This window comes from Hesperophylax consimilis, chromosome 10 (genome assembly GCF_061612785.1).
Source record: "Hesperophylax consimilis isolate HC1 chromosome 10, BYU_Hcon_1.0, whole genome shotgun sequence".
In the NCBI taxonomy this organism is placed as follows: Eukaryota; Metazoa; Arthropoda; class Insecta; order Trichoptera; family Limnephilidae; genus Hesperophylax; species Hesperophylax consimilis.
Window position 1 is genome coordinate 5,055,990 of NC_142845.1, and position 22,013 is coordinate 5,078,002.

Genomic DNA, 22,013 nt, shown 5'->3' on the forward strand with positions numbered 1-22,013 from the left:
TAAGCAGGACACAGCATTGCGGGGGAGAAATCCAAGATTCAGTCTACTGAAATGGACCATGAACAAGCCATTATCCAATCAAAAGTGTCCGTGGAAATATCGTTAATAATGTTGACATCTACCTAACAATGATTTAGCCGGATGGTAGAATTGGCTCGTCTGTTAGCACGTTCTGTAGGCAATTTGCCGACTCACGTTCAAAGAGAATTTAATTGGAAAATTATGATCAATGGAATGCATTTCCAATTTAAGTTGTAAATCAAAATACACTTAGGTCGGTCTTGATTTTTGGTTGATTTATGTGTTTAATGGTGAGCCCTTTTGTTTATGTCATTGTTTCTTCTACGATGGGCATTTGAAGAGATTCGATTTATGTAAGAGATGAAGAAAAACTTGGTGGTTCATGAAAACAAAATGTAAATACATCAAGAATAACTATTGGTACTTAATTTAAAATGGCGCATTATTGTGTCATTTTAAAAAGCTTGGGCTAAGTAATGGTGCTGCCACACGCAAAGCTCACATCAACAGATAATATAAAGCACAATAGCGCTCGCCATACAATCCCATACAGACCCGACACACGTAAAAAGATAACGCGGTATAAGTGTGGTTCTGAACTTCGCTAACCGAATTTATTTTACGTAACCGCTCCCGACGCGATATTTGAAAAGTTATGCGTCCCCCTCTCCGCCGTAAAAAGGAGAGGGGGTCATTTTAATTACGGAGCTACCAACTAAGTTCCGTGTTCCCTTTGACAGCCATGACATAAGCAGCCTAATAATGCATTTCTTATTTATTATGTTAGCTCATATCGTCATGTGTGCTAGTAAATTTAGAAACATAAAAAAAACTTTATTTGGCAAACATACTTAACATATATTTAAAATATAAATATAATCAATATTTGAATTTGAAGTAAACAAATTTGTTTATATGGTAATATCATTCGGTTTTTTGATAAAGTTGGACGGCCTGATACCTACATAGAGAAGCTTCTAGTTCGTTTGTTGATTGTTTTCAATTGTTTTCCTGGGTAATCTGGTTTGCTCTCGTCAGCTCTCGTGCTCTCTTCTCGTTCCCTGCCCTGGTGTTGGTCCTTGCCGCCTTTGCCTTCGACATTTTTGGAAATCGACGTGAGCTTATTTTACAATAATTTATTATATGTCGCTTTCGTCGATCGGCGTGCGAACTGCGAATTTCCTGATTCGACGGAGAGGTTATGTCAGGTTATGTGAAAATGAGCTATTTACGCGCAGATTGTTTAAAATCTAAAAAGTTTATAAATAGCATTTATAATTATATAGTTGGCGGCATCATCATCATCTGAGGATGAGCTGTCCAACAGATCCAGCAATAGGCGACAAGTATCATCCATTTCGAAAACGCGCTCAAGCTGTCAGTAAGTAAAGTTGTCACTTTGACAGATGTAATTATGTTCCTCGGCCGCTCTCGAATTCAACTGACCCCCTCTCCTACCATAGGAAGAAATATTTGATAGCGTCGTGTGTCGGTAGAAAAGATGATGCGCTGTACATTAACTTTTGATGTGAGCTTTGCGTGTGGCAGCAGCTTGAAGGTTAGGGATGATTTTATGTATTTTAGGGTTTTATCGATTAAAGTTTTTTTTTACGGATCTCTATTCTTTGTATAATATAATTTCATCTAAGATAACCTAAAATTAACCAAAATAATTTCTAATAATACGTAAGCACAGAAAAACCAACGCAGGGTATGTAATGTGTTTATTTTGAAGAACATTTATGATGTATTTGATGGGTGTTTGAATTGTGTGAACATAATTATATTACTCACAAAGTGATGTAAAAACTGGTCAATTATTGTGATCATGTCATGCCAGTGACCATTCATCTTCTATAAATATCAACTTCTATTTGAATTTTTTTAAACAAATTACACGGGTACCAACGATGACCTTAAAAATTGGTACCTACCTATTATTTTTTATTACGATTCATTGGATACAATTTCCACGGAAGTCAATTCATTTCCGCAATTTTAATGAGGCTAACATGAATACAGCTCCCAATTTTCCGATATTACAACATCGCATTTTCACGTACACGATCGTAAAGTATTCACCCACGATATCAACCCTGAAAGCGACACTAGCGACATCTGTGAGCATTTCCTTAAAATAAAAATTACTAAATTTTCGCGTCTTCTAGGTGGGTGCTTATGTTAAGAACAGAAAAAATGTAGGCAAACAGGTACTACTACTAATATTCGAACCAATTTTGGTGATGGTTGAAGGCACCGCTATTATCTACGCCGTATTGGCGTGTGTTGCCTTATTTTAGCTTTGCGAAATATTAACAGATGGTGCTGCTGATACGAATGTTACGTTACGCATTTGTTTCCAGAGCGGAAATTCAAAAATATGATAACAGATGTTGCCATCATACGTTTTTCACGTATACATTTCATAAGAAAATTACTTGATGTATGATTTTGAAATTGCCTCTTGGTACCAAAATTTTCTTATTACATTTTAATCTCTAGATAAAATAGTTTGTCGGGTTTTCATAAAAAAAGGGAAACTTTCGTTCGGTACATTGAAAATATTTACTACACTCCGCCATAATCATTTCAATGGGGATTATCTCGATCACTGCCTATATTCCTATACATATACATTTTTATAATCCAACCTGGTAAGGTCATGGTGTCTAAACTTTAATACCAAATAGAAAACTTTAAGGATTTTCATAAAAAATGCATAAGGTGGCGGTAGCAACTGGTTATTTTTTGAGTGAGTGCCTTCATGTTTAAATAATTTTATATTTTCCGAAATATTTAATTTCCTTCCCTAGAAGAAAAATCTCAGAAGCGACTCGGATTTCCAGTTGAAACGGTAACTCTTCTTGTTTTAAAATGGATTTTTTGGTGCTAACTACTTTTAAGAAAACATTTTTTTTCCATTCTTTGAAATACTGGACCATGGTTAGAAATAAGTCAATTGCAACCAGTTTGTGAATTCAGGAGAAATCTGATACCTTTACGAAGTAAGATTATTATATCTGCCAACAATTCAGGTTTCAAATTCATTAAAATTACATACGAACCCTTGTGTTAAATATTCTACAAGTTTTGTAAGTTTGGTCGTAATATTTTCTCCGTGATCTGAAACTTTAAATTGTGGGGATTATTAAAGTTTTCTCGCACATTTACACACCGCGTTTCTCGCGAAATTTTCAGGGTGACAACATAATTATTTTTGCGGAAAAGAAACGCAAAATTTTTAAAGTGATATATTTTCACCCTATTATGTACAGTTATTTTTGTTTGTTTTGTGATTTATGGAGTCACATATTTTATCTGTTTCTTCAAAAAATGAAGAAAAAAAAGCATTTAATCATAATTAAGGGAGAATTTACTTCTGATTTCTCAGAACAAACTTGACAACCGTTTGCGACCAGTCTTGACCAGCTGCACAACTGTTTGCAACAATTCAAAGATATATGCTTATGCAGTGCGCGGGGTTCGTCCGGAAAAGATTGAGTTTTTCGTCGTTATAATTTTATTACGCAAATCGTTCGGGCAAATGATATTACATTGGTTTGAGAATATTGCGCGAACATGTATTAAATGACAGAAGAAAGAGGTGAAACCATCTGGACAATTGGTACATCAAAACTATCTTAATTTATTAATTATTTGAATTTTAATTTTAATTCATTCTTTACATACTAAACAATTAAAATGGCCCGGTCATGGAACTTTTTTTGACAAATATTCGTCGTTGCGTATCGTCGCATATTTGTCCAGCAGTCAAAAAACGAAAGAAAGCATCGAAGGGATTTCGAACTGGGTTTTACAAAAATCCGGATTACTGGTGTTTGGAAAGTAGAAAAATAAAATTTAAAATAAATGATTTTGAGATTTTCTTCTAAATTATTCAGCTGTTCTACAATTACGTTTACTTTGTTTGGTTTATGTGTCAACGCATTGTTGCCAATTTTATTTCGATTGGAAGTGGACAAAAACAGAACTTTGAAATTATGGTTCGTGGAAATGAAATATTAGAATAATAATGTATCTCTATGTGATTATTTCATAGGAAATAATTTTGAACATTTCTCCTTCCTCTCGAACACTTCATAAAAGTGACCTTAAATAAATAGTCTCCATCTGAGAGTATAAAAACATGAGAGAAATCGCGTTGAAGTACTTAATAATGTTTGTATGTTCTAAGACTAGAGGTTTCACTACAGTCATATTTGGTAGGTACTTAACATTATTTTATGAATCATGGAAATTATTTAAAAAACGAGAAGTTAGTCAACATAATTTTTGAAATGTACAAAGGCCGTGCAAATACGTAATTTCTCGTGATCTTCGTGAGATAATGCGCATGTGATGCACAGATGATACATGTTTATTCATCAAGAATTTCTCTGAAATGTGGACGTAAGTAATTGGATCGTTTTAAGGAGATTGTCGTTTTAGCAATCATAGCAACGATGTTCTTTTAATCAATCACATCAAAAATCAAGATCCTTTCGATTTAGGGCAATAAACTTTTCTAAAGTTTCAGGAAAAAGATAACAATTCCTAGATTAAATAGAATGTTGTGCGTATACAATAATCACACAGTATCATAAATGGCATATTTTAAAGTAACTTGACGTAAATTCGATTGTAGATTTTTATCGTCCGTTAGGTAACTCAGAAAACATGAAAGCTTATAAAAGAGGCCCCAGATGTCGATAGTGTTTCAGTTCAACTTGCTCGTACCTAAACGAATCGGTTCGGTTTACAGAATTCGTTAGTAAGAGCGGGAGAACACAGAGAGCGGTCAGAGTTCTGCGTTCTAGTGACCGTTGACCGCTCAATAGTTCCAAAGCACACAAGCGAGGTTCAAATTCTCGCGTTCTAGTTTCGTTTGGGTCTTTGCATATGCAACATGTCACTAGAAAGTTTATCGTCCGATGAAGAATTATTGCTCTTGTGGAGCTTAGCAGCTTCTAAAAAGAAAATGAAGTATTGGGTGCACCCAATCAACACAACGCCACAAGAACAAGGCGAATTTACTAGTATTTTTCAGGATTTATTTAAAGATGAACAACGATTCTATATTTTTATAATTTACATCACTTAAATCGTATAATAAACTCCTTTCCCTAACCAATTCAATTAACTTTTCCGTGTTTGTAACCTCAGACATCGCGGCGTTCTGGCGTTCTCTGCCTCGGCGGGAAAAGAACTCTTAGAATGCGACGTTCCGTTTTGACCGCCGCGGTCTGACTTCCCGCTGTGTGCGTTGTTGTTAGGCTAGCATTACACTTGTAAGTTTTTTCGTAAATTTACGACTTCTAGCCAATGGGCGCATTGGATTTTCAAAATGCAAGATGCCCATTGGCTAGAAGTCGTAAATTTACGAAAAAACTTACAAGTGTAATGCTAGCCTTATAGTATCAGTACATTCTAATGAACGCCGAACGCGGAACTCGGAACTCCGGACCGCTCTCTGTGTGCTCCCGCTCTTACCTTTTATTTGGATTTATTAACAGTGTTGCCGACGAAGGCGATTTATCGCCATTTAGGCTACTCAGAACGAGAATCGGCGACGAAAAGATCTAAAAGGCGACTGGTCGCCGATTAGTCTGATTTTTTAATTTTAATGGAAAAATGTGAGAAATTTTTCGAAACGACCCCAACCCCCCTCCCATGGATTTCGAATAATAAAAGGGGGAATCAAGCTCACGTAGAATATTTGTGAGGAATATGTGGGCAGAATTTATGCGAGTTCATTAGAATTACTGCAACTGAAATTCGGCTACATTAAGCAGGGTACTCACCTAACCGTGTAACATGTAACGTATCTGATACTGTATCAAGTGAGTACGTAGGCACGAGCCTACTGCGAGCCGCTCGCGGGTGGAGCGCAGTGTGCTCGCAGCGACCCGCCGACGGCGGTTTCACTGCGAGCACACTGCGAGCACAAAAGGCGGATCCGGGAGCTCGTAGCTGGATACGCGGTTACCGTGGACGAGCCGTACCCACTTGCAGATTGATACAGTATCAGTTACGTTACATGCTACACTCTTGGTGAGTACCCTGCTATAGGCTACTAAATGTTTGAAAAACGGCGACAATAGGCCAAGATCCGTTGGCAACACTGTTTATTAACTCTTCGCCCGTTCAGCAGTGAACACGGTGCGGTCAAACCCGAGTCAAGTTCTAACCGACAAGCGATTATTTCTCGAGATGAAATCCCGTATCGCGTGTGTTTTTGTTAAAATCTCCTTCAAATACACCGTTTGCAATATGACGTAAATTCCTTACTGAAGAATCGCAGATTTTCGCGGTCAAGTTACAAAGTAAATTAAATTTTAAGAATTGTTATTGCTGTTATTTAATTTTGCCGGTATCAATATTATTTGCTTATTTAACTTATTTCGAATCAAAACGCGAATCGTATTGCATAGTATTTATTTGAGAAATTGAGTCTTTTTTATTGTTATCATCCTAAAACTAAAGTTTTTAGTATTTTGTTATTACCGTCCAGTAAAAGAATCTATCGTATTCGAGTATTCGAGGAGTGAGAGAAGATAAGAATAAGAAGATCTCCGCGGCTGCTGTCGTCTCTCTTCGCAGGAGAGGTCTGGACACGCGCGTTGCATCAGTCCTTAAGTCCCATTGATACTTCAACTACAACCTGTGATATTAGATTAGTTAAGTGAGAGCAAGGTCTAAAGATGAGATCTACGGGAGACAGGACCCGCAATGGGCACATCCTGGTGTGGGAACAGCCTGGACTAGAAAACCATATTGAGGAAAAAAATAAAGGTAATTATAAACAGTACCTATAAGTCTGCACTACTAAATCTCTACTCTCTTGCATTTAAGAATGTATGGATGTGTAAATGAACGATATTGATAATTTTAGAAATAATTTCGTAAAGTGCCTATATTTTTTTCAATATTAATATCGGTCATACTTTTCTACTGCGTTGTTTATTACCATAATATATTAAATATATGTATATTCTTCAAATCAATTTAACCCAAAATTCTGGTCAGTTCACCAAAATATTTGCAATAATTCCTGTACATAAATCTGCCATGTTTATATTATTTGACAATCAACATCTCAATTTTGTTTACCTTATTTTATTTACCGTTTGTCCTAAGTACGGAAATGTGAGGCGATTATTGTAGCAGAAAGTAGGTACGTAATTATTTAGATAATTAAGTATTATCACAAGATCATTTTCCACTTTATAAATTATAGCTATGATATTGAGTAGGTTATTATTTACTATTTATGCATTTCGTTCGTATATTTTACATTTAACGTTATTTCGAATTAACCTCTAGTGTGCAAAGAATCCACCATGGTTTCTGCAGTTTGTTCGCGTAGTGTGCCGGCGAATCCACAGTGGATTTGCTTTGTAGCTCACCACACTTGCCTTGATTTCGTGGTATTTTGAATATTTTAAAATGCTTTTATACTGTTACATATTTTATTTGCTTGGCAAGAAATACTGTATCTTAATACTATTCTAGCTTGTAGTTTCGTCACTTGCAAATATGTTTATTTTATTTGTGAAAAACTGCGTCACAAAACTCCATGACAAATGTATTTATTAACAGGAAAGCCTGAAATGATTTATTTTGAATAAAACATTTCTTTGAAAATAAGTAGCTACCCTAGAGAAACTACATATTATAGATAGGTATAAACAATTTTTATAAATATGTAAACACATTATCCAGACGGTGCGAATAACAAAAATCAAATTGTGCAAAAAAAAATATTTTGAAAATAGGGTTAGTCGGCGTCCGGCAGCCGATTGGCATTTTACACCTGACAAACTAAGGATTATGCATATACTAGGTCGCGGGAGGCTTATTTCATTTTCTTTGTTCAATAAAAGGCAGTACTGCCTTGAAGAACGCACGGGTTTGTTACGCTAATTCTCTTTCTAAATTCTAGTACTGCCTCCTATTGAACACGGTAAAGGAAAAACGCTAGCGGGAGTATGACGTTCCGTGGTTCAATCGATTTCATACGACAAAAAATGCGTCGTTGTTTACTGAAAAAAATGGGCGTCGTTTCTTTTTAGTAAACAAAATTTGGCGCCTTCCTATTTCATTGGTTTATTTATTTTATTTTTTTTTTATAATAATAACAATACAAAACAAAATGAACCTTTGTCTGTCCAACTGGGAAGGATTCCCGTTTCAGGACAGCCAAATTGTGTATTTAGAACATAATATTCTTACAATGGAATGGCGATGCTGTCAAAAATTTTTTTGAGGACATTGTTGATTGCATTCGAAGTGACAGGATGGTTTCATTATCCTTGAAAGAATCGCAAAGATGTAATTTATTACCAGGCTCAGTTTGGATAACATTAGTAATTGCATTCAGAACAGATGAATGGTTTCTTTCGGGACATCCACAGACATAGGAATTAATAGACGAGAAGATAAAGGCGAGGGGTAAAATCAACTGTTGAAGAACGAAGGGAGTGAAGATGACTGTGATTCGTCAATAAATCAATCTGACAGTAAATAGGCATCTCGCATTATAATATCACCATTTACTTCTTAAAAGTAAAATCTGCTTTGAATGAATAGACATTTTTACATGGGAGCGCAAATTACTCGCCACGTTATGAACAAATTTGCGAAGTCCAAATTCGGCAAAGTAAGGCAGCTTCTATATTCAGAGTCGTAGTTAGTTTCAGAGTATTTAGTTAAGACACTTTTATAAATGTTCATAATTTACTTCCCAGCAACCAACCAGCTTTGTGTTTCGCGTCCAGACGTTTCTCGATGTGATAGTAACAACTGATTCATATTATACGATGTGAATATGCTTAAAATAAAATAAAATAATGCTTATATATGGAATGTAATACGACAATTGGGTTTATTCTCTTTTTTCGCATCTATTTTTACCAGTTTTCATAGTACAAGTAAACATTTTGCCGTGTTATTTCGTAAAATGAACCGATGATGCCTCGACCATAGTTCGCACAAGAATGATGACGTCACGTTTTCAAATATCACTTGAGGCCGTACGCGAGCCCAGCCGGCTCAATGGAACCGGTATGGGGAGTGGGAATAATACGCTTTTAATCACTTAGGGCAGGTCTACTAATATTCATATGTCTATGGGGACATCACAAGTCTGAGATTCTTTCCAGGGCATTTTGGCGCATTATTATTAATTAAAGCGTTTGAGAAACAAATAATTAGGCTAGCGAAAGCTTTACTTTGTATTAATTACCCTTAATTTAAAATATCCAACTCTCAGCTTCGTCGTATTTTAATATGGCATCTTCAATAAATTATTGTAACGTTATTTTGGCGAAAATTCCATCGTTGGCATTATTTTAGTTTACCATTAAAATTAATAGCCTCTTCTCATTAATGTGGTTCGTGAACATCACGGGATAGTCTGAATTCTTAACAAATCAGTTCCAATTTTTAAAATGACACTTAAATTCAAAGCAAATCCGAGTTCATTATTCATCATAGTTACACTTAAATACATTCATCCGAAATTAGCATTCAAGTGACTTAAAAGTGATGTACATCATTATCAAAGAGATTCAAACTGCATCTATCTACCCATGGCGTATACCGATCGTACATAAGGCGGACACCGAGCGGACACCGGACGGATACCGGGTGGACACCGGGCGGACACCGGGCGGACACCGAGCGGCGTGGTTTTTATTTTTATACAAATCTACAATTTTATTCCGATGATTAATTTGCACACTTGACCTTCAAAACAAGAGGAAGGTTCGTGAAATTTTGTCAAACTCTGCACATAGCCCGGGCAATGCCAGGGACTTAAACTAGATAACATTTACAGGTACTGAGGTTGAAAATGATCAAATCAAATCAATTGGAAAAAAATAGTCGCACAAATTAAATCACTGAAATTTTCATCCACTTCACTAATATGGCTCATTGTATTGTACACATGTACACTTGGTCAAGTAAACACATTCAACAATCAATGCTGAATAACAATACCGCTGTTTGGAATTCCTTGTCGCATAATTAAATCCGTAATCAATCCAAGTATTTTCATTATATATATTATTATCCCGCCATTGATGAGTCCCGACCCGACTGAATATCCAAACAAAAAATGCTTGGATATAAGAACCAAATTTGAATCATAAAATATATTTTTGCCAAGCCGCTCCGTATGAAGTATTTGCGTTCATATCAATATTATCTAAATTATTATGGACTGAGTGTAGCGAGTCCTGTTTTAACTCGACCGTTTTGCATTTGTTCATACATTATGTGTCCATTTCAAAGTGCTGGCCGTTTTAATGCTTCATTAATTTGGTCGTCTATGGTTTCAGTAAAGATTCTTTGTTCAAATGTGATAACATTGTGTTTCTTTGTGATAACATCGTGATTGTGATAGCATGTGATAACATCGTGATTGTGATAACATGTGATAACATCGTGATTGTGATAACATCGTGATTGTGATAAAATGTGATAACATCGTGATTGTGATAACATGTGATAACATCGTGTTTATTTGTGTAATTTTTTCAATATAATGGTACTTACCCACCTAACTGAAGAATGTTTAAAAAACTATTGTCATTGAGATAGTGACTTTAAATGTTACATAAAATATTATATGATTTATAATTAAGTACACGAAGAAAAATGAGTATTGCAAATTTATTAAGAATCTCTTAAAATTATTGGTAAATCGGTTAAAAACGGGATTGCAGGCAGTTTCCTGATTTAAAAAAAAATTAATTCCTAATATATCGGAATTCATCTGCATTTACATTTAAAATATATAATGACGAAATGCGAAAATATTATGATTTTTATGAACACGTATTCTGATATCCTGATAATACATTCGTTTTTTACAAACAGTTTATCGGGAAACATATCAATATATACGTTAAGGGCCTGCAATCCCGTTTTTAACCGGATTACAATTAATTGGAAGAGATTCTTAATAAATTAGTAATACTCACTTTTCTTCGGGTACCTAAGTAAGTATTGAAGTAAGTACCTACTTACAAAACTTATAATTTTAGAGGAAATTTTGGATTCGATTTAATTGAAAATTAGAAACATATTTGTTTTGGACGCAGAGTTCACTGAACCAATATTTATAATATACTAAATCTATTACCTTATCGACCTATCATCGGAGTTCAACCCAAAGGGGGGGGGGGATTATTATAATCAGTATTTTATTTATCTGTTAGAATATTGTCACACACGATTTTCCAATTACGATATGTTTTTTTATATAAATAAATATCTAATTTATTCAGTGCCAGTTGAACAGGTCCGTATAAATTTCCACCAATTTGAAGGACGAATGACATCAAATTTTTTTAATAAAAACCGTTAAACCCTACTAGCCAATGAAATCGATCTCAAAAGAATTTGAATATTTTAAAATTTTACAAGAAGTCATGACAAATTGAACTTAAAACAACGGGACTGCAGGACTTTAACGAATGAATTTACAGGTTTCCGAATAAACTATCAGTAAACGCGAATGTGTTATGACGATGTAGGAACACGTGTTCATGAAAAATCTAATATTTTCGCATTTCGTCGTTGTTTACTGTCAGGACAAACGCATGTGTTCCGATATAATATCAATGTACTAAAAGTTTGTCAGGAAACGGCATGCTATTCCTTTTTTAACAGGATTTTAATAAATCAACAATACTCATTTTCCTCCGTGTGCTTTAGGCTGGCCGCATACATACGTTTTCCGTATTCGATTTACGAATTCGTTTTCCGTATTCGGAATTCCGTGAGACTAGCGCAAACGTTCGTTTTTCTTCATTCGGAATGTATAAACGTCAGAACCAGTGTTGCCAACAAGGGCGATATGTCGCCATTTAGGCTACTCAGTGCCGAAAAAATCCAAAAGGCGACTGGTCGCCAATTAAGCTACTTCAAAAACATCAATTTTAAACATGTCCCGAAATTCTCTAGCCACCCCCCCCCTCATGAAATTTATTTTTCTGGTGACAAATTTATATTTTCTTGAAATTCTCTAGCCACCCTCCCCATGAATCTTTTTTATTTTCTGGGGACAAATTTTATTTTTTCGAAATTTTCTAGCCACCCCCCCCACGAAATTTTTTTTTATTTTCACGTAAAAACATCAATTTTAAACATGTCCCACCTAACAGCAAATTCGGCTACTTTACGCTACCTTATGTATGAGAAACGGCGATATTAGGTCAAGATCCGTTGGCAACACTGAATTACGAATGGAAATTTCCGTACGTTTGCGTCGGCACAAACAAACTGTATGCAATAGCTGCGTTCCACATGACGTCATTAGGTTTTTTCCATTCGTTTTCTCCGAACGCGCCGGCTGGCATTCGGAACGTGCGTAAGGAATTTGTTCCGTTCGGAACTAAAACGAACGTGTGCGGCAGTTAATGTATTTTCTACTGATTCCGTGCATTCGGATGTCCGAATACGGAAAACGAATTCGGAAATCGAATACGAAAAACGTATGTATGCGGCCAGCCTAATGTTTGCATTTAGTTTAGTATAAAATTATATTTCACGAGGAAAATGCAGAAAAATATATCACATGGCTAACAATGCAATAATTAATTATGTAAATCGGATGTTACCAGTTCTAGTTCTATTACAAACTATGTATGACGCATGAGATATCGCGAAAATTGAATAAGAACCTTGGTTTATTGCTTCCTTCCTTTTACGTCATTTTCCTTCTTTAATCTTGGCTGATAAAAATATTAATATATGAATGGGCACATCGCAATGTAGGTGCCACTCCTATAGTCTTATACGCATTTTATAATATAATTTTACTGGTTGCATATAATAGAAATTTGGTTCTTTTAGTCATTAGTCATAAATAAATATCATAACTCATGACATTCATGACGGAAAAGTCCATAAAAACTTATCAAGTAATGTGGATTGCTTTATGATTGTTCGTCAGTTCAATCAGCCACATAAAAGCTTTTACGGAACTATCAAAATAAATTGGTCCTAAAAATAAATAGGTACCTATAACTACATTTGAAGTGCTTATGAAAATTTACTAAAAATTTTGGTGATAAAGTTTTCCGATTCGTTAATTTATTATATCACATTCTTAGATTAAGGACGGGTTGTTTCGGAAAATTTGAACAATTCATCAAATTTCAACGTTCATGTTCAAGTTCTGTGAAAGATTTTTTCAAGTTCTGTTTATATTTCAGTTTTGTCAAGCAACTAGCCTATAATGATATAATAACAGAACTTGAATAGGACTTTCACAGAACCCGAAAATGAACGTTGAAATTTGATGAATTGTTCAAATTTCAAAGTTAATTTTTAAGTTCTGTTATTATTTCAGTTCTGTCAAGCAACTAGCCTATAGTGATAAAATGACAGAACTTGAATAAAACCCGAAAACGAACGTTGAAATTTGATGAATTGTTTAAATTCTCCAAAACAACTCGTCCTAAGTTGTTCTTGGTTGAATCGTCGTAATACATTACAAATATCAAATTCACTGATTTAATAGAAATTTAAATATGAATCGGTTATACTTGACATTCCTACAAAATGTTTGACTGCTCAAAGTATATTGTATAGCGGAAAAGAGATTTTTTTCCATTGCTGTCGTGGAAAAAACTCTCTACATTACATTCTCGGGATAGTTATTATTGTTGAATCAAGAAAATTCTTTCAATTGAATGAAACGAACTGAAGTATTGACGATTTCCTGTTGAATTATGTCTTTAAGAGGAGACAAAACCCTAATCTTAACGACGTAAGTGAAGAAGCCTTGCACGAAAATATTCGATGCGCGGCCTTGGTGTATTGGACAAACCTGCGGTTGAATTTTCCTTGGCAAATCTCTAAAATATAGTGGGATTCTTAACGACATAAGTGATGAAGTCGTGTACAAACAATGTTCGGAGTGCGGCCCGGCGTAATGGACAGCCTACAGTCGAATTTAGCAGGCCTAGAAAATTGATCTTGATTGATCCCTGGGGTCTCTAAATATATATATTTGTAAATTCGTCGGAATTAATTAATATATTGACTTTATTTTTTTGCAATTGTTTTAAATAGTCGTTTCCTGCACTATTTTCACTATAACTGCAGTGCACAAATTTTCTGCACTGCAAGCAAAGGGGTCCGGCCCCTAGAGGTAAATACTGACGCTGGCTTTTATAATTGGAAGCGAGATGTATTTACACAATTTATCATACGAATTTAAACATGTCACGTTTCCATCTGCACGCTTCTACGTCACTTTTAATTCGTGCTGATTTGTGAGCGATGGCGAAGATAGAAGTAAGAACGCTCCGACTCATGTCCGTCGCTACATCTTGTTAATAGTTTTCTCGGAAAGTGGTCAATGTCTAACATTTCTGTCGACACGTGCTATTGTCATTGGCTTATGGAAATGTAAATTTTCTCCAAATTGATTTATTCCATAGAAAACATTTATTACGGCGTACAGGGTATCCGGTAAGTAATAGTGGACAGTCTTTCAACTATGGATGAGAGACCCCAAGGCCGTTCATGTTTAAGAAGAGTCCCTCGGATTCCCTTACGGAAATGATTGTGTTTATAATTTTCTTTACTATAGCATGTTTCATAGCATTTTTGAATCTCCGTAGAAATCGGCAACTGTTAGTAGATTGGCTGCCTGAGCCTCCATAAAAAACATTATACCACGATGATTGAAAACTTGCGCGATAAAATTGATCAAAACCCAAAACAATGGCATAATAAGTTCTAAAACAGTATCGCAATATTAATATGCTGATATAATCACTATTCAAAACCGACGGAAAAATTCCCTGATTTGTGATCATTGCACCGTAGACAGTGCAAGGATGTTAATTTTAGAAAATAAAATAAAATTACAAACCGGGAAACTTTTATTAAAATTGATATTCTATTTTCGGAACGGCCTCGGGGTTTACACAATTTATTTATTTATTAACGCCCTTTTTAGGGGCTTTTACATACAATTAGTAAAAATGTACAGTATTTATTATACATAACTAAACTGCCTTAGTAACTAATAATCTTTTGTATTTATTGTGTGATAAATTAAAGATGTCCACTGACTCGGTATAATTATTTCGCTCCATTAGTATTCTAGAAATGAGGAATGCTTATGGTAGTTTGTCCCAGAATGTGTTTGCACTGAAATAAATCCCATCTTCTATTATTACTTGGTGGAATCCGAAAACTTATCAATGCTGGCAATTCTGGAACATGCATTTTTTACATTTAAAATTAATTTATTATTTATAGAATAATCATTTGGTTGAAAGGTCTACTGCTTATATCCACTGTATAGTGTTATGAGTTGCCCATATCTTTCATTAATCAAGCATCCCTACGACTACAAATCATAGAAGATACACCACCTCACCGATCACGCAGCAATATAGTTTAAAACTTGCCTTGGTCATGGGCAATCAGAAGAATCACCTTATATGGTGATCGACGATAAACAGCAGTAACGCAAAAATCATGCCCATAATAGGAATGATTAACTACGGACGAGGGGGAAATAAGAGGAAGCGGGAACACACAGCGGGACTGCGCTTAAGTTGGGTGAACTCGGCACTTTAGTCCAGAGCCGTGGACTTCAGGTGGGAGTCAGGAGACGAACTGCCGTTCGCTGTGTAGGTTATTACCCACACATAGCGGCGAGACCGAATGTAGATTTACTCTAAAACGCTGGAGGATTGAACCACGAGAGAATCAACCCAAAAGTCCCACATCGGTTCACAGCAGTAAGCGATTTAAATATATGGTACCTCTAAACAAACGTAATGAAACATAATCTGTAACTTCCAGCATACTATTTTTCCATGCAATAGTTTTAAGATAATCTCTAAATAGTATAAAACAAACTCACTATCCGCGTCTGTCTGTTTGTGCGCTTAGTTCTTCTAAACTATGCAACGGAGTATGATATGGGTTTTCGCTTTAGAGAATTTCTTCCAGAATATATATAATACATGGATATTATATTTATTGAAAGCGGAGAAAAGTCGAGCAATGTACAATATACACGTCAGCTAGTTTAGTAATAAAATGCATGATTTTGTTGCCAAATAAATGTTATATCAGTATAAAGTGTTTACATAAAGTGTTTTCATTTTGATGTTTCCTTCAGAGATGGCCTGAACTAGCGATCCCTGAGATAGTAATAAACATCGCAAGCGTGTTGTATTAACAATACCTATATACTATATATCTTGTACTAGAAAATAATATACCTTAAAACTCGATTTCGTCAATGAAATTCTATATTTCACTTTGTTTGTAAGTTTCCCTGAAATGTAATGTTTTTACTATAAATGATGCGTAGAATAGGTTCTGGTTTTTAATTCTCCTCCTTTTTAAAGAATAATGGTACATATTATGCTAATGTACCTTAATCTAATTAGTAAAACTAAGCTAGTCAAGCTATAAGCGAATGAGGAAAGTTTACACCCCTATCGAATTATTCTCATAAAAAAAGTTCTTTGTATTAATTTTTTTTTATTTTCTTTTCTTTCCAGGTGAGACCATTTTTATGATGTTTAAGTACCTACCTATCTACCTAGTGAACCAATAATCGAAATGGGTAAGTAGGTACCTACTAATATTTATAACCAATAGTATGTGATTGTTTGCGTGAGCTCGTTTATGTAAGATTATTTATATTTGCTTATTTTTACTTTTATAGTGGGGTATTTTAATAATTTAATAATTTTTGGGGTATTTTACCGTGTTGCGCAACCTCCTTCCTTAGCCAACGTTTCGGAATCGGAACGGAATTCGGAACGAATCGGTAAGAATGACGAAACGTTGGCTGAAGGCGATAGCGCGACACGGCATAATATCCCAAAAATAAATCACTACAATATTTTTGGCCGTGAAAATCTCAAATCACATCCAATCATAACTTCTTCTAAGATATGTTCCACTCGCAGTATTTAATGATCGATTGTTTCAAAGGCCAAGATATGTTCCACTCGCAGTATTTAATTAGAGCATGTAAAATAATTTCAAGTGATCAACTTTTCAATCCAAAAACACATGATTTCGCACTACTTCTTAGTGCTTTTTCTTAACCTATTTTCTTATAAATGGAAAATTTCGTATCTGAATTACATTTGATTTCTTTAATATTGACACTTACGAGCTATCACTTAACGTATTTATATATTGTAATATCATATGAAGTGTACATTGTTTGCTTTAAACTTATAATATTAATAGTACTATGTAATGTGTAGATGTTGCACCATTGATCCATTATCAACTTATCTTTTTGCCTGCATTATTTAGAAGTGTATATTTGAAGAATAAAAACTTGCAGACGAGACCATTTAGGTGTGATAAGATACGACTTAGCCATTTTGAATTATTATAACAGATTGCAACAGTTAAAGATATAAATTGTAAATTAAATGAAATTTGTTTGACAAGTGAACCCATTTTTACACAAAGACATGATAGTTTAAATAAATACCTACTAATAAATTTATGTACGTGGAATAATGAACTTTTTTCGTAGGAAATTAATGCTGGAGTAAGTACACACAATATAAAAATTCAGCTTGCGTATGTTTGCACTCGCAAAACTCGGAAAGTAGTCGACCGATATCGCTGAAATTTTCAAAGTTTGTTCTTATTAGAGTCAGGATTTCTGAAGAGTGGTTTGAATGATATTAGAAGTCGGGGACGTCCGAGAAATACTCAACGCAATATCTCTTTAAGTATTATTCTTTTTTTGTATTTTTGAAAATACTATCAGTATTGTCACTTGGTAAAATTACGACGTCTCACAAACATAATAATATTATATTTCTATACATAAATCAAAATACATGTTTTTTCCAAAAATAGTTTGAAAGATGTTCAGTCACATGAACATGTGGGTAAATAATTCTGGCACTACTTTTGTTGACATTGCTCCAAAATATGTTTTTATCTGACACCATCCAAAAAGATATCAATCATTACTTCTTGTTACCAATTTATTTCTACATGTTTTCATTACTTGTAAATATTATTGTTTACTTCGGGTTTTTATGCAGAATTTTATCATTCGTTACCTACAGATAAATACTAAAAATTGTCTTGTACTAGAGCTAATCTCAAATCTCTAAATAGTATAAAATAAAGTCGTTATCCGCGTCTGTCTGTTTGTGCGCTTAGTTCTTCTAAACTACGCAACGGATTTTGATAAGATTTCACTGTCATTTAGAGAATCTTTTCCGGAAGGTTTATGTATATAATACATGCATATTATATTTATAGAAAGTAGAGAAATATCAATATTTTTTAATCAATTCGTAAAAAATATATTTTCGGACGCTTACATTGCTAAGAATGCTAAGGCTAGCTAAACCTTAAATATATCAAAATAATGTACTACGGAATTGTATACCTTAAAAATGCCTACAGAAAAGTCAGATATAGTATATGTCTATCGCCTAAGGATAAGCCCCAACAACGCCGGGTATACGTCAGCTAGTACCATAGACATATGAATATTAGTAGACCTGCCCTAAGTGATTAAAAGCGTATTATCCCCACTCCCCATACCGGTTCCATTGGAGCCGGCTGGGCTCGCGTATGGTGTCAAGTGTATCAAGTGAAATTTGAAAACGTGACGTCATCATTCTTGTGCGAACTATGGTCGAGGCATCATCGGTTCATTTTACGAAATAACACGGCAAAATGTTGACTTGTGCTATGAAAACTTGTAAAAATAGATGTGAAAAAGAGAATAAACCCAATTGTCGTATTACATTCCATATATAAGCATTATTTTACTTTATTTTAAGCATATTCACATCGTATAATATGGATCAGTTGTAGAAACATAATATATTATCACATCGAGAAACGTCTGGACGCGAAACACAAAGCTGGTTGGTTGCTGGGAAGTAAATTATGAACATTTATAAAAGTGTCTTAACTAAATACTTAAACGAAATATTCGCATCTGAAAATAGAACCGAATTTTTTTGCCGAATTTGGACTTCGCAAATTTGTTCATAACGTGGCGAGTAATTTGCGCTCCCATGTAAAAATGTCTATTCATTCAAAAGCAGATTTTACTTTTAAGAAGTTAATGGTGATATTATAATGCGAGATGCCTATTTACTGTCAGATCGATTTATTGACGAATCACAGTCAGCTTCACCCCCTTCGTTCTTTAACAGTTGATTTTACTCCTCGCCATTATCTTCTCGTCTATTAATTCCTATGTCTGTGGCTAGTACATTATAAAATATGATTGTTAGGAGTGTAAGGGGATATTTCAACGTTAATAAAAGCTCACCTTAGGCACTTTTATATTTTCTTCCAACTGGATGTTACTACCCGGTTTCGTTAGCATTCCCACACCCATTTTTCAATAAACAGTTCTCTCAAAGTCCCGTCCTATTAGCCGGATTTATAGTAAAGATATTCGATTTCGTCTCTTATAACTAACGTCATATTTTTTGGATTGCGTTTTGCAGGATACACTCAAGTTGCATCGTCCTGTCGCTAAAGGGACTTGGACACGGTCAAGCGGCTTGATCGCAAGCACGTAGTTTTTTGTCTATGGCACTTTGTGACAAGCATTTTGACCGTGTACCAAAGCTGGCTTGCAAGCATTTCGCAATACTACGTGCTGGCGGCAGGGCTTGATGCGAATTTATATTTTTGTGGGAATAGACAAACGAAAATAGACAAATAAATATCACGTATCATAAACAATGATATAAATTGAATAAAATTATTATAAAATAGGTACTTAGTTATTGTTTTTGTGTTCAATTTATAGAAATCCATCTAATTTAAAAATTCTGGAAGTATTTTAGTATTTTTTAATAATTATGATAGCGGTTTTCAAGGTCATTAATAATCAAACTGTAAAATAAATAATTTTCTGAATTTTCAATGGAGAAAACATATTTTTTGTATGAATACCGCACAAGATATTCTTACAAAAATAGCTGTAGCCTGTAATACACTTTGCAAATGCTCATGGGTAAAGCGGTACCTTAACTTGTACCATTCTTGACACCAAATTCGTTTCTTTTTATTATTTTTATTCAAACATAAAGCTAACGTAAGAGCCAAGAACGCTTTGTCTTTGACAGATTCCATTTTGCACAAAATTGACTTTTGACAGTCGCGAGTCGCGAAATGACAGGAAGGCATAGAAGTACATATACATAGATGCATAAATAAACCAATAAAATTTTGACCACCACGAAATCACAGGAAGGCGTGGCCATGCTTGACGGAGAGGCTTGATGCGGGCTGGCAAGCCGCTAAGCATAGACAATAATAGACAACAATAGACAAAAAAAACTACGTGCTTGCGATCAAGCCGCTTGACCGTGTCCCAGTCCCTTAAGAATTCGATGTAACCCTTTATTTCTGCCACATCGTTCAAGCCTGTGACATACCACGCTATATTCTCGTGGCTTGCCTGTTTCAGCATATCGCTCGCCATACAATCCCAATTGTGATGTATGGCGAGCGATATGCGAGAACATAGCGCGCTTATGGCGTGGTCTGTAACAGGCTTTATGAGAAAGTGGAAGATATATATACCAACGGTTATGTCCGCGGCACACTCATACAAAAATGCGCACATGTTTTAGTATTGCGCACATCAGTTTTCAGGAGGCATGGCTTGTTATTGATTATTTAATGCCGGCCATTTGACTTGAGCCGACGAGGTACAAACGAACAATAATATTTACATTTACTCAATAAATTCCCGAATACAAAACTTGAAACTGATAAAGATGTTTTCGTGGCCAATGTTTATGATTATTGTTGTAGTCTATTTTGGTTTTCACGGCCATCAGATAATTGTATAAGGGTTTTGTCTGGTTTTTATTATGTTTGTTTAAAATTAAGTGAACCGGAAAACTTTTTGATGGAGTTAGGCTTATGTCTACTTAAAACAATACTAGGCGACAGTGAAGTTTCTACCTCATGAAATATTGTTCTTTGTTTTAGATTTGTCAACAATAGATACGAAATAATAAATAATTAAGCAACGTAGTTTCCTTATGAATACGAATGTACAGTTATTAATGTTGTGAAAATGTTCAAAATATAAAATTAATCTTTTCAAATCCAAATATGACCATATAGTACATACGTTTTATGTGAATACCCCACAAGTGAGCCAGTGAGACTATGGCATCCCCAATCGGGGTATATTGTAGGGCTGAAGGTAGAGGGGAGGTGAAGGAGATGGAAAGAGGAAGGTGGGCGAGTACCTGGATACTCAGATCTGGTCACTAAACCAATTAAGCCATTTCAAGCAACTTTTCAATTCTGAATGGTTGTATTACACCAGGGCGATACTGAGAGTATCTTCCATTCCGGAACGTGCCGCAAGTGAACTACATATTATTTTTAATTAATAAATTATGAAACAAAACAAATTCATCAAATAAATTTAACTTGCTAACGCCGGGATTTGAAACCGCGACCTTCGGATTGCTAGTCGACAGCCTTACTCCTCGACCACGGAGGCCGTCAAAATACCTACCTATAATGTAAATGACAATTCAACACACATTTGAAGAGTGATGATATAAAGTCATGAAAAGTGATGAATTAAAAACAAGGATAAATAGATTGTCATTTTGTTGTAGTTGTAGTTGTGTTGTTATAGAGTTATCATGGGACCACATTATTTATGACAATATTATTTATTTTCAAAAATAATTTCTCAGATTTCATCGCGTCAAATCATTCCTAATACAACAATATTTTTGTCTAGTTGTTTAAATTATTGTCAAGATACAGTGATTTTCTTACGCTTTAATCAAATATTTTATTAAATTTCCTCCCTTTTGTGCATATTTTGTGAGAAACGTTTCCGCTTCATGAATAATATTACCATGTTGTTGTCGTGGGATGTTTTTTTACAAAAACTTTTAATAAACGTGACATGAATAATTCATATCCTAACCCATAACTTTCCCATC

At 34.8% G+C, this 22,013-nt stretch overlaps 1 protein-coding gene across 3 annotated transcripts in view; it reads left to right on the forward strand.

The window, feature by feature from the left end:
* Nucleotides 1–22,013, forward strand: part of Picot (putative inorganic phosphate cotransporter protein picot) — a 126,367-nt gene that overhangs the window by 57,474 nt on the left and 46,880 nt on the right. The window contains exon 1 of one of the 3 annotated variants that reach the window (XM_089636524.1): nt 6,170–6,813. The exons of 1 other annotated variant lie outside the window; for it this stretch is intronic. In XM_089636524.1, coding sequence (XP_089492650.1) covers nt 6,723–6,813 — 91 coding nt within the window. In that variant the 5' untranslated portion in view covers nt 6,170–6,722. Of the gene's footprint in view, nt 1–6,169; nt 6,814–16,437; nt 16,637–22,013 lie in introns of those variants that run through there. One more of the 3 variants, XM_089636525.1, reaches the window with a different exon arrangement.